This window comes from Theobroma cacao, chromosome 9 (assembly GCF_053813885.1).
Source record: "Theobroma cacao isolate CCN51 chromosome 9, ASM5381388v1, whole genome shotgun sequence".
Taxonomy (NCBI): domain Eukaryota; kingdom Viridiplantae; phylum Streptophyta; class Magnoliopsida; order Malvales; family Malvaceae; genus Theobroma; species Theobroma cacao.
Genome location: NC_142647.1, coordinates 43,641,693 through 43,655,777, shown reverse-complemented (window position 1 = coordinate 43,655,777; position 14,085 = coordinate 43,641,693). Strand labels below are relative to the sequence as shown.

The 14,085-nt window shown below is 34.6% G+C and overlaps 3 protein-coding genes, 1 long non-coding RNA gene and 1 pseudogene across 6 annotated transcripts; 4 read left to right on the top strand and 1 right to left on the bottom strand.

Annotated features, from left to right (window-relative positions):
- Positions 1-2,426: 2,426 nt before the first annotated feature.
- On the top strand, positions 2,427-3,932 carry LOC18590075 (putative pectinesterase 11; annotated as a pseudogene).
- Positions 3,933-4,621: 689 nt separating this feature from the next.
- LOC148761005 (uncharacterized) lies at positions 4,622-4,946 on the top strand. Its single transcript, XR_016028515.1, has 2 exons — positions 4,622-4,676; positions 4,762-4,946. It is a non-coding gene; the product is annotated as an uncharacterized LOC148761005 (long non-coding RNA).
- Positions 4,947-6,358: 1,412 nt separating this feature from the next.
- On the top strand, positions 6,359-7,049 carry LOC18590074 (Preprotein translocase Sec, Sec61-beta subunit protein). The gene has a single exon (XM_007015372.3). The coding sequence runs from the start codon at positions 6,490-6,492 to the stop codon at positions 6,811-6,813; it is 324 nt and encodes a 107-aa protein (XP_007015434.2). The 5' UTR covers positions 6,359-6,489; the 3' UTR covers positions 6,814-7,049.
- Positions 7,050-8,210: 1,161 nt separating this feature from the next.
- SYP72 (syntaxin of plants 72) lies at positions 8,211-11,572 on the top strand. 3 transcript variants are annotated; one of them, XM_018127470.2, is made up of 9 exons: positions 8,211-8,735; positions 8,838-8,963; positions 9,374-9,536; positions 9,650-9,735; positions 9,864-9,932; positions 10,015-10,059; positions 10,168-10,230; positions 10,356-10,432; positions 11,401-11,572. In XM_018127470.2, exons 1-9 carry the CDS (start codon positions 8,580-8,582, stop codon positions 11,417-11,419), a joined length of 804 nt encoding a protein of 267 aa, XP_017982959.1. In that variant the 5' UTR covers positions 8,211-8,579; the 3' UTR covers positions 11,420-11,572. The 3 variants fall into 3 exon arrangements, with proteins under 3 accessions (XP_017982959.1, XP_088666133.1, XP_088666134.1); XM_088810007.1 differs by lacking the exon at positions 11,401-11,572 and adding an exon at positions 11,045-11,399; XM_088810008.1 differs by lacking the exon at positions 11,401-11,572 and having other exon boundaries at positions 10,356-10,436.
- A 45-nt stretch (positions 11,573-11,617) lies between these two features.
- LOC18590072 (NAC domain-containing protein 2-like) lies at positions 11,618-13,833 on the bottom strand. The gene is made up of 3 exons (XM_018127457.2): positions 13,557-13,833; positions 13,160-13,446; positions 11,618-12,222 (listed from the first exon to the last, which is right to left on the bottom strand). Exons 1-3 carry the CDS (start codon positions 13,726-13,728, stop codon positions 11,635-11,637), a joined length of 1,047 nt encoding a protein of 348 aa, XP_017982946.2. The 5' UTR covers positions 13,729-13,833; the 3' UTR covers positions 11,618-11,634.
- Between the last annotated feature and the right edge of the window lie 252 nt (positions 13,834-14,085).

The window sequence follows — 14,085 nt, the reverse complement described above, 5'->3', positions numbered from 1 at the left end:
TGATAAGCCTCTAAATGCAATACGATCCTTTCATCAAATATCCCAAATATGTCATTAAGCATGGCTCGGTGTCTACTTATGACATTCCATATTAGTTCTCATGATTCATGACTAACCTTTTGAATTTAGGAAACTAACTTTCTTCAAATTCAGCATGCTTTGGCCAAAGACTTTATACTAGTTAGTCTAGAATTGAGAACAAATGAGATACATCCTCTCATATCACTTAAGATGATGAATCCTCTCTTGACAACACATTCACCTTCGTATGCTTTATGACATACTTAAAAACACTCTGTTTAGGCATTTGATCGCTTCTAGACCCGTATGGGTGAAATCAAAGGATATCATTTCTCATGGAAGATAAACAGGTGTCTCAAGTCCGAGGACTAGTTGCACGACTATGTATGAGAACATATTACATAGACACTTGAGTGAAATACCAAATGGAGTTCTTACAGTGGGTTATGTTCAGTGAACTTGTTTTTTAACAAGCACCCACATGTTATACTCAAGTATCCCATATACTTTAATTTATAAGATCGATCGCTTACTTTCCAAGTAAGGAGGCTTAACATGTATCAGTCTTTGAGCATAGTCAATGCCCTGTCTTGACAATACAATTACTAGAAACAATTTAGAAACATGGTTTTGATGCAGAATGTCTCCTAATTGTAACAACTTTACAATTATCTTGCAAGGCCTTTATGTTTCATGGGTTTCATCCATTTAGTAATTAATAACTTCTTATTATTGCACTAATATGAAAGAAAACCTCTATCACATATAGTTATACGATTAAATATACATTAAATTAGAATATATATATATATATATATATATATATATATATTCATTGACCAATCTAATTGGCTTAATGGTATATACCAATAATCTCCCACTTGCACTTGAGTCAATTGCTAACATATCCAATATCGAACTCTTTCACTTAGTGACTGTGTCTTAGGACAACTCAAGTTGCAATATTTGGGAATATGTTAATTTATATGTTTGACAATCTCCATTGTCATAATTGAAATACTAATTTAGATCACAACGAGACCTTGATTTCGTTATTATGGCTCTTGTTGTTACTTTAACAACTAGAAATCATTTACTGGTTTATTAAATCGATGATTTAAATATCTCTCTTTTTGTAGCCTAAACACAAGGTTTGTAATTGATTATAGATATAATCATGCAATTATCTCTTGTTTTGGAACCATTCAAATATAACCGCTCAATCATGACTTTATGTCACTTTTAACACTCAAGATTCTCTCTATGTTACATGTCATTCTAAATTCTTTTGTTCAGTCCCTTTTAGGTTCTAACTCTTTAGTCTTATTTTGTTTTTCCTAGACTGGCAAATGTATCTTATACACTTTTAATGAATAACTTATCTTACTCTCACCAACCTTATGATTTGCACAAAATATATTTATCTTATTCAATATATTCAACTACTTGGAATTTATTACATTGAATGGAAATTATTATCCAATTGTTCATGTTGAATCATTTAGTAGACTCATTTTATAGGAGTAGTGCATCAATATGCATCCTACTAATGGTTTGTATCTACCGGATGAATTATGCATCTTTATGCATCCCATTAAATCAATCTTTGTGCATAGATCTTATTTATTGGATTTCATAATTTCATGACCCTTGACCTTTAAAGTATCATTAGCTCCAATTATTTCTATCATGTATAGAAATCTTACCAAGTAAACGTATTTACTTTCCTTTAGGGTGTTATATTCATAACTTTTATGTATACTTTCATATCATAAGTCGTTCATCATTGGTTATATGATGAAATTCTCTCAAAGGTTAGTTCATGCGATTAACTGGGTTTGGAATGCTTTATGATTCATCTCTTATGAATTCAATATGATAATCAATTGTTATTTAGTTCTAAACAATCTTGATTTAGATATAAAATTTCAATAAGAATTCTCCTTGACTAAACGTGATCATAATCTTATTATGAATTCATTGAGTTAGAACTCAATTTGATCTAAGTCATTTCATTAATTTTCTTTTTGATTCATAATTAAAAGAAAAATAATCTCACAATGATCTTATGGCTTATTATTAATTATCATGTATGCAAGGTTATACTTAAGCCTAAACAAAATCAAAGGCGGCTATAGGCCAGGAGTTCCTCCAAATTTATCTAGTTCCCGGCTACCTGTGTTAGGGGCTACCCTCTCAACCCTTGTCCTGATATAACGTACACACGCTTGCTCGAAATAGATGTATAAAAGTTTAATATCACACTTAGATGGCAAGAAAACAGCCCCAGATATGTACATAAAAGAACAGCCTTAAGTTTAAGTTGTTCATAAACCAGTTTTACACTAATTCCTTTCTTTGTTCACTTGTTCATAACCTTGATCAAGATTAACAAATTGCCAACGATGGCTCCTAGCTATTCTATCTACACCTGCATCTTTCTCCTAAGTTTACTCATGATCATGTTCATGGCTAGTTCTCGACCAATCGACGCTGCTGAAATTCCTGCGGCCATACTTATAAGAGTTGATCCATCAGGGAAGGGAGACTACAGGAAAATACAGGATGCCATTGACGCCGTGCCATCCAACAACAAAGAAGTTGTGTTCATTTTGGTCAAGCCTGGGATCTACAAAGAAAAGATTGTTGTGCTTGCGGACAAGCTCTTCATTACAATAAGTGGTTCAAAGGCAAAATGGCACGATAATAACTTGGGATGATTGTGAGAATATATTTGAATCTCCTACCTTCTCTGTGTTGGCTTCTGATTTTGTTGCCCGATACCTCACAATTCAGGTACATTCTTTTGATACTAAATAAATGTATTTTGGCCTTAACAAACAAGATTAATTGGCAAAATGTTTGACAGAGGGTCATCTCTTAATATATACCATGTTTTTTATTTTTTGTCAAATTCCATACTCATTTATGAATTATGATAACCTGACAATTTATAAAATAAAGTGAACACCGAGTGACCTGAAAATCAGATTCAAAATATTACTCTTTTATTTTTAGTCACATAAATTTATTTAAAGTTCCTATTTAAATTCATAAAATCCAGAAATGAAATATATAAAGCAATAAATAACTAATCTTCTGTGTCTTCTCTTTCATCTCTAGAACACGCATGGAGCTGGTGCCAAAGCAGTAGCATTGAGGGTATCTCGAGATAGGGCAGCTTTCTTCGGAAGCAGAATTTTATTCTATCAGGATACCTTGCTAGATGACACCGAAAGACACTACTACAGCAGTTGTTACATTGAAGGAGCTGTCGACTTCATTTGTGGAATGCCGCTTCTCTTTTTGAGGTAACACATTCAAGAACCTGATCATACATAGATGCCAATCTTAGCAATATATAGCTGCCATGTGTAGCTTACAAGTGGATTTCTCTTGGGATTTTTTTCAGAGGTGCCATTTGCATTCACCCTCGGAAGGAGATGCAGCTATCACAGCCCAACGCAGGGTGTCACCTTCTGAGGACACAGGCTTTACTCTCTTGGGTGGTTGTTTTTGCCCTTACCTATATGTCTCATGCGATTCTGGCCCAAGGGTGGGATGACAGGGGAGACTCGTCCAAGCAAAGGTAACCAATAAAATAAAAAGCTCAGGTGTCTTTCGTTCCTTTCTTCATTATTGTAGTAAAATTTTGGAAACTGAACGAATATGTAATTGTCTTCCGTTGATTCTTGATTCTACAGCTCGGTTTTGTATAGAGGATATAAATGTTATGGACCTGGAGCCAATACAAAGAAAAGGGTTGAATGGTCACGAGAGTTGACAGGCGAAGAGGCCCAGCCTTGCTTGACAAAGAACATGATTGGTGGCAAGATTGGATCAAACCAACGCCAGCCCGTTTCAAGAAAGCTGCAACTGCCTAATCTAACAATTCCACTAGGCATGCCTAATCATGAAGTTTGAAGAATGATGTGCAGAGCTGATGCTGTTGACCTTTCTCTTGTGAATTTATATGTTTTTTTCAATCTCCCCTCTTTGGTACTACTTTTTAATTAGAAAATTTGTTTATGTAAAGTGATTCATTCATTCATTTTTTTTTTGTAAATACTCTGAATTTGTCTTGTACCACTCAAAATTAACTGGATCAATGAAGCATTTATATATGGAGAAAAGATTTCCATTCTTTCAGTATTATTTTTTTGATTGGGAAAGCCAACAAAATAATATAAAAATATACGTGAAAATTACTTGTTAGATAAAAATATTCCAAAGTACAGTAAGTAAAAGATATAGATACAAGCCATGAATCCTAATTTGTAAATAGAACGTGACTGATTCAGCCAGTGAGCAAGCTCCACCAAGCGCCCAACTTTTTTACCAAAGCCTGCACAAATGACGACACAATGCATCGAAGTGCTGACCCTGCGGCTGTGGTTTTTCAAAGTCTGGTAACGCTTCAACAAAGGAGTTTATCAGCTTCAGCCTAAAAGTTTATCGAAAAACGACAATGCCTGACCTGACCACGCCCACAGTTTTTCAACATTGATTTCCAACGGCCTCATATTCTCCTTTCCCCTCTGTCTTTTTAAAAGCCAAAAACCTTTTCTTCTTCAGGATTTGAAAAAAGCTAGAAGTGCATTTGTAGGGAGAGAAAGGATGGAGATGGTGAAGACGGTTCAGGGATTGCTAGGAAAGTTGGGTCGCCACTGTTATGCGGTGTTGTGTGTGAGTCTGATACTTGTTTCGGTGACAATTGCTCACATGGTTTATGCAATGCAGGATCAGCCAAAGGATGCACGTGAACGCACCAAGCGTCGCCTCCGTTCTTTGCATGGCCCTTTCTCTTAGCCAAAGCTCCTGCTAGCTCATGGTGTCCTTCTGGCATTTTCTTTTCTTCCCCTTCTTTTGTGAACAGTTTTTCTTTATATTGAATAATTATAAATGGTTGTTTCTTGTTCAATTAATTGGACTATCTTCATCATTTAATTCCCTTCCAAATCCTGCCTTGCTTCTTGTGGTTTGTTTGTTGTCCATGGCTAATCCAGCTCCATATAGGAAGTGTGTATGGCTCAATTTTCCTAATATTATAAATTCAATCAAGATTCTTTTCGTTACACTCTTTAAAAAAATAAATAAGACTAACTCGTTGAGGAATTAATTATGGAGTTCTCAATCGAAAATGAAAATGAAAAATATTCAAAAATGCAAATAATCTAATCCTTTTTTATTCTTTTAAGTCATTTTGATATTTTTTTATGTTCAAACGTTGGTGCAATAAAGAATGGAGAAAATTTGAAAAAAACAACTAATAAATATTTTTATTGGATAAAATCCAAAATATTTCAAAACACTTTAAAAGGATATTTTGGTTCTTTTAACTTTAAAAATGATGTTTTGGTTCCTTGATCCTTAACTAGCTGTTAGTCAAACAGTTAAAAAATAGATCTAATATTTTATAAATATTTTAAAACATAAATATTTTTATTTTATTTTTTAATTTAAGCATATTCTATTTTTAAAAAATTAATATTTGCTTTGAAAATTATAAACTTCTTGTTTGAGTTAAAGTCTATTGTCATTAAATTCTTTTTTCCCTAACAATTTGAAAGGTTTTCTTTTTCATTGAAAAGAATGTATTAAAAATAAATTTTTTGCTAAGTGATGGATATTTCAAATTTCATAGTATTGGTTAAGAGATTAATTTTTTACTCGTACTTACTAATTTTATTGAAAAATTTTTACTTAAAATTTGTTTTGAGATATTAGGGTTTAAAGTAACGTAAAAAAAATTTTTACTTCATTACTACATATCAAAAGTTTTAAATTTTTTTCTCTCTGTCATATATTAAATTTTATTAAAAATTAAAATAAGATAAAATATCGCATTCACATAAATCAAAAATATTATTTTGAAATAAAAGAGATCAAAGTGTTATAGGTTTTAAAATTTTTTCCTATTTTTATCTAATTACACAATTATAATTTGAGTAATTTTTAAATATTCAGGAGATGATATTACGTTATTAAATGATAGTATAAATATTATGCATTATGCATTATCAATATATATTAAATGTAAATTTATGTTATATTTTTTTATATCACTCACTTACCTATTAACGTTTGCCTTTTTAAATAGTATTTTAACGAACAGTGCTAGCGTTTACTTTTCAAAGAGAAAAAAGTGTTAGTGTTAACCAACCGTTATCACCTTAATTAATCACTAACCTATAAATTAGCAAGTATTAGTTCATTAAGCAGATTAATTAATAAAAACAAGCACATTGATTAAAGTATTTACGCCCTGCGATATAGACGGCGTCAACGCCCGAACCTTCCCGACCCATATTCCACAAAGAACCCTCATCATCAGCGCTCATAATTAACCAACGACCCCTGATCGTTCAGATTATTACCCTTTTACCCCCCGTATTTCCCCCTTCACCTCCATCTCCTATCCCTCTCGCAGAAAATAGGAAAAACATTACCATCTACTTCTCCAAAACCATGGCAAGAGGTTCCTCTCAGTCGCAGTCCTCCACTTCCTCCTCCACGTCCCGTCCTGGCGTCATGGCTCCTCGCGGCTCCGCTGCCGCCACAGCCGGTATGCGTCGCCGAAAGCTTGTCGGAGGCTCAGGCTCCGCCTCTGCCACAAGCACCGCCGCCTCCGGTTCCGGAAGCAACATGCTCCGATTCTACACCGACGACGCTCCAGGCTTGAAGATCTCCCCTACCGTTGTCCTCGTCATGAGTCTTTGCTTCATTGGCTTTGTCACCGCTCTTCACGTCTTCGGCAAGCTCTATCGCGCCAAAAACGGAGCTGGACCATGATTCGCGACCCGAACCCGATCTGTTTTTCGAATAACTGATCGGCTCTTGAATCGATTACTGAAATCCTACTGTTTTCCTCTTTTTTAGGTTGGCGTTTGACCGATTTGGTTTTAGCTCTGTAAATGATGGATGGCAAGGTTGTAATTATCTGGTGCTTTTGATGCGGTGAATTTTAATATCGTTCATGTTATTACTTGCTTTTGGAAGGGAAATGAATCTGTTTCGTTTTTCCCCAACTTTTTTCTTTAAGTTCCAGAAGTGGCAGCTTTGTTCTTCTTTTTACTAGCTTTAATTGAGAAGTCGGACTTTATGGGTCCGTTTTGGAATCAATTTCAGCCTCAGGAAAGGCATTGATTGCTTGACATTTTCTTTCTTGAATCATTTGGGCAAGGAAAATGAATTACTAAGAAACTAGATTTTTTGTAGTTACTGCTACTGTTTTCTGGTAGAATCGAATTTGAATGTTGCATTAACTGGGAAAGAAAAGGTGAATTTTTGTTGTTTTATAATTCGTTGTCTCTTCAGCTCTGATAAGGCCGAAAAGAGGGAAAGTTGGCTAACCCACCGGGGTGCCTTTGGAATTTTGTAGTGATGTTGTTTTTGGTGTATAATAGCCAGAGGATGATGTTAATTACTTGATTGATGAAAGTCGGTTGATTGAGCGAACATTTAATTATCAGCTCTGTTGAATTATCTAATCAAGTAATACTGTTATCATTCCAAAACAAGAAATTATCCAATACTGTAAAGAACATTTAATTATGTACATGGTCCATGATGATCTAATTTAATGCCCAGTTAAAAGGTTTGTACTTGAGAAAAAACGAAAAGCTGTATAAGGAATTGGTTTAATCCATTAATTTGTTTACTTCCACGGCAAAAAGCTTTTGGGTTAAGCGCTGATGACTTTTTATTGGACTATTTAAAATAGAAATCATCCATAAGTGAATTTGCATATATGGACTTTAGTTGGAGAGTTGAAATCATTTATTTGTCTTGAAATTTATTTTGACAAAAGTTTTATTTTTCTAGAAATAATAGTAATAACTTCATTAAAAGAATCATCAGTTTGGCAATTCCTTATTTTATTGGAAATCCGAAAATAATAAAAATTTAAGTTAATCAATACTAACAATTTGATTTTAAATTTTTTAAGATAATGTGATTTAGCAACACAATGAATGAAATGATTTAATATTGAATCATCTTAACTAATCATCCTTTTAAGCATTTGCCAATTAATAATAGTGCTTGTTTAGAGTTTAAAAAACTGCTAATATATGCTTAAAAAGATACACTAGTACATGATCGTTTACGATTATCTAAACAAATTCAGATGAGTGGATCATATATTTATGTTGTTATGCACATTCTGCACTGTACATTGATACCTCAATGATGCATTTTCCCTGTACCTGCTATATTTTGATAACGTCGTCCGAATGAAAGGGAAAAAAGGGGGCAATAAATAAAAACAGAAAACAGGGAAGGTGGGAGTGAGAGCCGGCGGTGGCGAATGACAGAGAAAAGGGAACCCTGCCAAATGAAAACAGAAGAATTAGGCGCGGTGTCCACGCTGTTATTTCCGTTTCCAGCTACCCATAACAACATATCCGCTCCACCCGACAGTTCCACCCTCCAAATTTAGAAACAACACCGAAACACGAAAGCAATGGACCGAGAGAAACCCCATTTTTTCTCTCCTCTCTCTCTCTCTTTCTTTCATCGCATTCCCTCCTGCCATTTTCCAAAACCAAAATTAAGAAATGACTGTAATTGACATCCTCTTCCGAGTCGATGAAATCTGTAAGAAATATGAAAAGTACGATCCCGAGAAGCACTGCGAAGTCAATGCCTTTGGCGACGACTCCTTCGCTCGCCTCTATGCTCTCGTCGAAGCCGACATTGATAAAGCTCTCCATGTTCGATTCCTTTCCTCTCCTCCTCTTTTTTTTTTTTTTAATTTTATCTTGTTTTCACTTTAAGCGTTACTTTTAAATATAATTCTATCGGAATAAATGCAGAAATCTGAGATGGTATCGATGGAGAAAAATAGAGCAGCGGCGGTGGCAATGAGCGCTGAAATTCGTCGACTCAAGGCTCGATTGATGGAGGAAGTTCCTAAGCTACAAAAATTGGCTAAAAAGAAGGTCTAATTCTGTTTCTATAAGCTTTTTATTTAAGCTCCAAAAATATTTATTTTTTTCCTTCTCTTTTTAAGTCATTGTTTTTATTCTAAGAGTGGAAATTAACACTATTTAGGCATTGGAATCTTCTACTACAAGAAAAAGAAAAAAACTTTAGTTATTTTAATTTGTTAAAATTTTATCTTTCACTTTAATAATGATTTATTTCATCTTTATAATGTAGAACTAGATTCTTTAGAAAATTAAGTATTAGTAAGCATATAATTGGAATTAGAGAAGTAGTACAAGAAAGTTAGGCACTGATTTGCCTATGTTCTAAAAGTTCGACATCATCTTGATTGATTATGCAAACTCAAGAATACTGAAGGTTGACAGTCGACTTGTATTGAAAATGCTAATGGTATCTAATTCAGGTCAAGGGAATTTCAAAAGAAGATCAAGAAACTCGTTTTGATCTGGTTCTTGCGCTACCCGAGAGGATTAAAGCCATTTCAGATGGGTCTACAACTGCTGCAAATCAGACTGCTGGATGGGGAACTTCATCATCTCGCAAAAATATCAAATTTGACTCATCAGGTAATTGGGGTTGGTGATGCTTTTTCCCCAAGTCACAGTTATCTTAAATTCATTTTTAAATTGATTATTGATTTTTTACCTCACTTTTTCCCTACCCCTGTATCCAACCTCAGAGGAGCGCTTTGATAGTGATTTTTCTCAACAAACTGAAGAGTCAAATCAGTTTAGACAAGAATATGAAATGAGAAAAATGAAACAGGCATGTTAGATTCCTCATATTTAATCTTTTTACAATATCTTTAATATCTATTTTGCAACATAAAGGTTGTAAGCCAAGTGGCTGCAACTATCTGTACTATCATTTGGTTATGTTTAACACGTGCGCAGGATGAAGGTCTTGATATTATATCAGAAGGTTTGAATGCACTGAAAAATATAGCTCGTGACATGAATGAGGTTTGTTATTATGCATATAATTCTAGTTTGGTGATGGTATTAGTAACAACAGGAGATTAATTATTCGTTTTAATATGTTCAGGAATTAGATAGACAAGTTCCTCTAATGGATGAAATTGATACAAAGGTGAGAATTTTGTTATTTGCCATGTCTTTTTTATTTTGGCCTTATAAACAAAGAACCATGGAAAAGAATTATAACACATCATTTAATGTTCCTATGGTGATTTTACAGGTGGACAAGGCAACATCTGATATTAAAAGAACTAATGTTAGACTCAAGAAAACTGTTACTGAGGTAATTCATACAAATGATTGTTTCAATTGTCAAGTTCCTTCCATAATTTGCTAGGACTCATTAGACATCTTTTGTCTGGAGAGGTCAAGGGGTTCCAATAAATAGCATTTTTGCTTTTCTTGCAGATAAGATCCAGCCGAAACTTCTGCATTGACATTATTCTGCTGTGTGTAATTCTAGGAATTGCTTCCTCTTTATACAAGTAAGCTCCCTATCTTATCCTCATGCTTTTCTGAGCTTAGGATCTTGTTTCTAGATGCCAATGTTAAATGTTTTTGCCACCAGTTCATAACATTATTTATTCAGCACAAACTGAATCAATGAGCAGGACGTTTCAATGATTAATAGCCATTAAGATGTCAGTTTCTCTTTGATGCAAAAATAAAGATGCTAGTTATCTTATTGTAACTGCAATAACCTTTTTTAAGTAAAAGTTTTCACAGTGCCAGTTTATGTGATTTGCTTGATTTTAGTGCAGTAAATGCAAACCACAAAACAATTGCTACTCTAAACATTAATTGAATCAAAGACGGGTAGTGAAGTGGTCGTCATTTAGCTAATAGATGCTGATCTTGAGCCTGCAATACTTGAATTATAATGTTTTTGAAGTTGATGCAATTCTTTTTAAATACCTACAGAAAAGTTTAACTTAGTTGATGCAGTGAATGTCTCGCTTTTATGGCTTGCTTCATTCTAAATCTGCTTAATGATTCTGCCAAGCAAATAATCTGACAATTGTTTATGTTACTTTATCTGTTCATTTGCTCTGTTTTTGATCCAGAATATTTTCTAATGAGATCTTTCTCTGTGGCAGTGTGCTGCACTGAAATGATTTTAAAGGCTTCTTCTACGGCTTTCATTGATTACAACTTTGTATGGAACAAAATTCTTCCATTGCTTGTGGTGTTTTCATGTACCCATTCAACACTCAGCCTGTTATTCATTTATAATGCCCCCAGGAAATTGTTTTCAATTGGTTGATTTTATTCACTGCTAGAATTTTTATGTTATTGTAACAGGACATGATCTTTTTGTACGTCAATAAAATATGTGATTGCTTGTAGCATTGGCTTACTGTGCCAAAAAAGTAGTTATTTGCTTTGACAGCTTTGTGTAATTTTTAGAGACATTTTCTATTTGTAGCAATAATATTAGTCAATTTTACTGCAGTTTCAAGTCAGAAAGCTGACAAATATACCACTACTTACATTCTTCGCCTGTAGATCACAAGAACAACGCATAACACATAGACTGCTCATAAGTTTTGCTCACTACCAGCAACCAGTATGGTGAGCCACTCCTATGTGCCCTTATCTTCATCTTTTTCTGTACATAATCAGAAATTTAAGTTCCTGATTGCATCAATTCAGTGATGAATCGAGCTTGTTTGAACTGTTCATTGCCTTAAGAATATGTATGTGAAGGCCAATTATTAAGATCCTGGAATTCAATAATGGAATCTGATGGGCAGGGGTTGTAGATCCCATCTTGAGATTGGTTTTGGCTGGAGTAGTTCATATCATTTTTGGACAGTATCTTCATAGGTAGAAAATCCTCATTTCTTTTGTCATTGTTCAGCTTCTTGTCAGATGGAAGGAGATTCTCTTCCCTATTACCCAGACTAAGTTTTCTTGTCAGTGGGTTGAAATAATTGTCCAAAGAAGGATTTAATGTCGGCAAATTCACTTTATCAGAACCTTCTTCATAAACTGAAATAAAGCTGTTGCTCTTGTTGCTTCCATGGAATGTGGCTGTTGAATTGGTCTCCATAGGAGATAAAGCTTGACTAGCAAGTAACAAAGCTAGTACTTGGCAATCTTGGTTTAGGCAATTTGTTATCATGTCAGTTCTGCAGTCTGTGAATGTTGGATGTAACTCCTCAATCGTGGGTGAGTACCTCATCAGTTCTGTGCTGCGGCTGTCTTGAACTTCAAATGTGTTTTTTGTTATGTTGCCTTTTTTCCGAACCCGGCATAGCACCCAATCATCCAGCTGTGGAAACAAGATGCAACTTTTTTCATGCATGTATTAGGATTAGCCTTTGCAAAACTGGTCTACATGATAGTTTAGCGATCTGAGACTGATGAATGTGACATGGAAAGCAGAGTTCAGAAAGGGGGGGTTGTGGTCTGGGGTCAGAGGGGAAAAATACCCTGTTATCATGCTGCCAAAGTCAAATCTAGGTCCCATTTATTTTCATTATTGAAAACCATGGTCTTGAGAAATAGTTATATACATGAAAGTGCCATATGGTGTTTTTGACTGACCAGGCTCATTTTTGTAAGCTCAATCATTTGGAGTGAAAGAAACCTCAAAAGTTGCACTGATTTTAAAATGTTTAGAGGATTGCTTCATAAATTTTGTGAATCTTTTCAATAGTCAGATAAATTTTTAATCTTCAAGACAAGGTTTGACTTCTCTTGATATTTTTTCAGAATTTTTAGATCTAAAATTTTAAAAAATGATTTTCATGATGTTGGGATTGCAATTTTGGTTATATATCTAGTTGCAGTATGGGACAACAACATCCTGTGATGCAATTTGCTCATACTTCGGAAATACACACAAGTTATAATCTTCTCTATGAGACTATCGGAAGTAAAGAATCTCCAGAAGGAAGAATATAGTTCGCATGTTCTGGCTTTGCCTGAAGTGAGTATTGCTATGAGTATCATAACATAATCGGATCTCCCTAGGTTCTTAGAGATTGTATGTAGATAGTGGCTCCCTAAGTCATTGAAGATAATTTTAGATAGTTTGGCTTCAGGCTCTCTAACCCTGACAGAAATAAAGACAGTAAACATGGGAAAAGGGTAACAGAATTTTCTGTTGCTCATGTTGTGCATTTTTACTGCAGAAGAAGCTATCCTAAAATGCTTTATAAAAGATTTTGGTAACTAGTGTTATGTAGATCAACGTGCCCACTTACTCTCATGGATCCTTTTAATCTTGAGGGCTTAATGATCGTCTTCAACAGCCTGTACTCGCTCATAATCCATTCTGTCTTAACTCCTTTTGGGGGTTTACCTGTGTAAAAGACCAATGCTTTCTTGACTCCAATATTCTTTGATCCAGAAGAAGTGAGTATAGGCTTGTCAGTGCCGGTAGCCTTCCAATAACCCGAAGCGGCAGCTCTGTTTGGTCTTTCTCCATTTGGGTACTTTCTGTCTCGTGGACTGAAGAAATACCATTCATCTTCTCCAAACAAAGCTTTCTCTGCAAAGAATAAGGTTGTTGAACAGGAGATAAAAAGTTAGTATTATAACTTGATTATATTAGAGAGTGGAAAATGAATACATGATGATTAGATAGTGCAGAACACAGACTGGGTAGCTCCCATGGGTTATATTTATACAGATCTATTTCAGCAATTACAGATGCTGGAAGTGGACGTGAAGTCACTTTGTTTTGTAAGTAATGAATGATGAGCTCCTCATCAGATGGATGGAACCTAAAACCAGGAGGAAAATGAAAATTTAAATTGGGTTCCCTCTCCATGGAAATACTTTTTTGCTCGTTCTTCCCGTAGGAGATGGTGGAGAGACATGGGAAATGAAGAAGCACCAACTATTAATAGAGTTGTGTTTACAAGAGAGCACAGTATCAAATATGTGGGGCAACTTAATACATATGGGGACATCATTTAAGATAATATACAGGAAATAAACAATTAATATGTGAGAGGTATAAAGAAACGGTAAGGTAAAACAACTTGTTTGACTTTACCTTTTCGATGCATGAAATTGGTGTCTGTTTACAAGCCTCTTGGAAGCCACATTGCTTTATTAGTACATTTTTAGTCCCTTGATGAATTATCATGATTATTCAGGATCTTAATTAATTACAAAATTTACT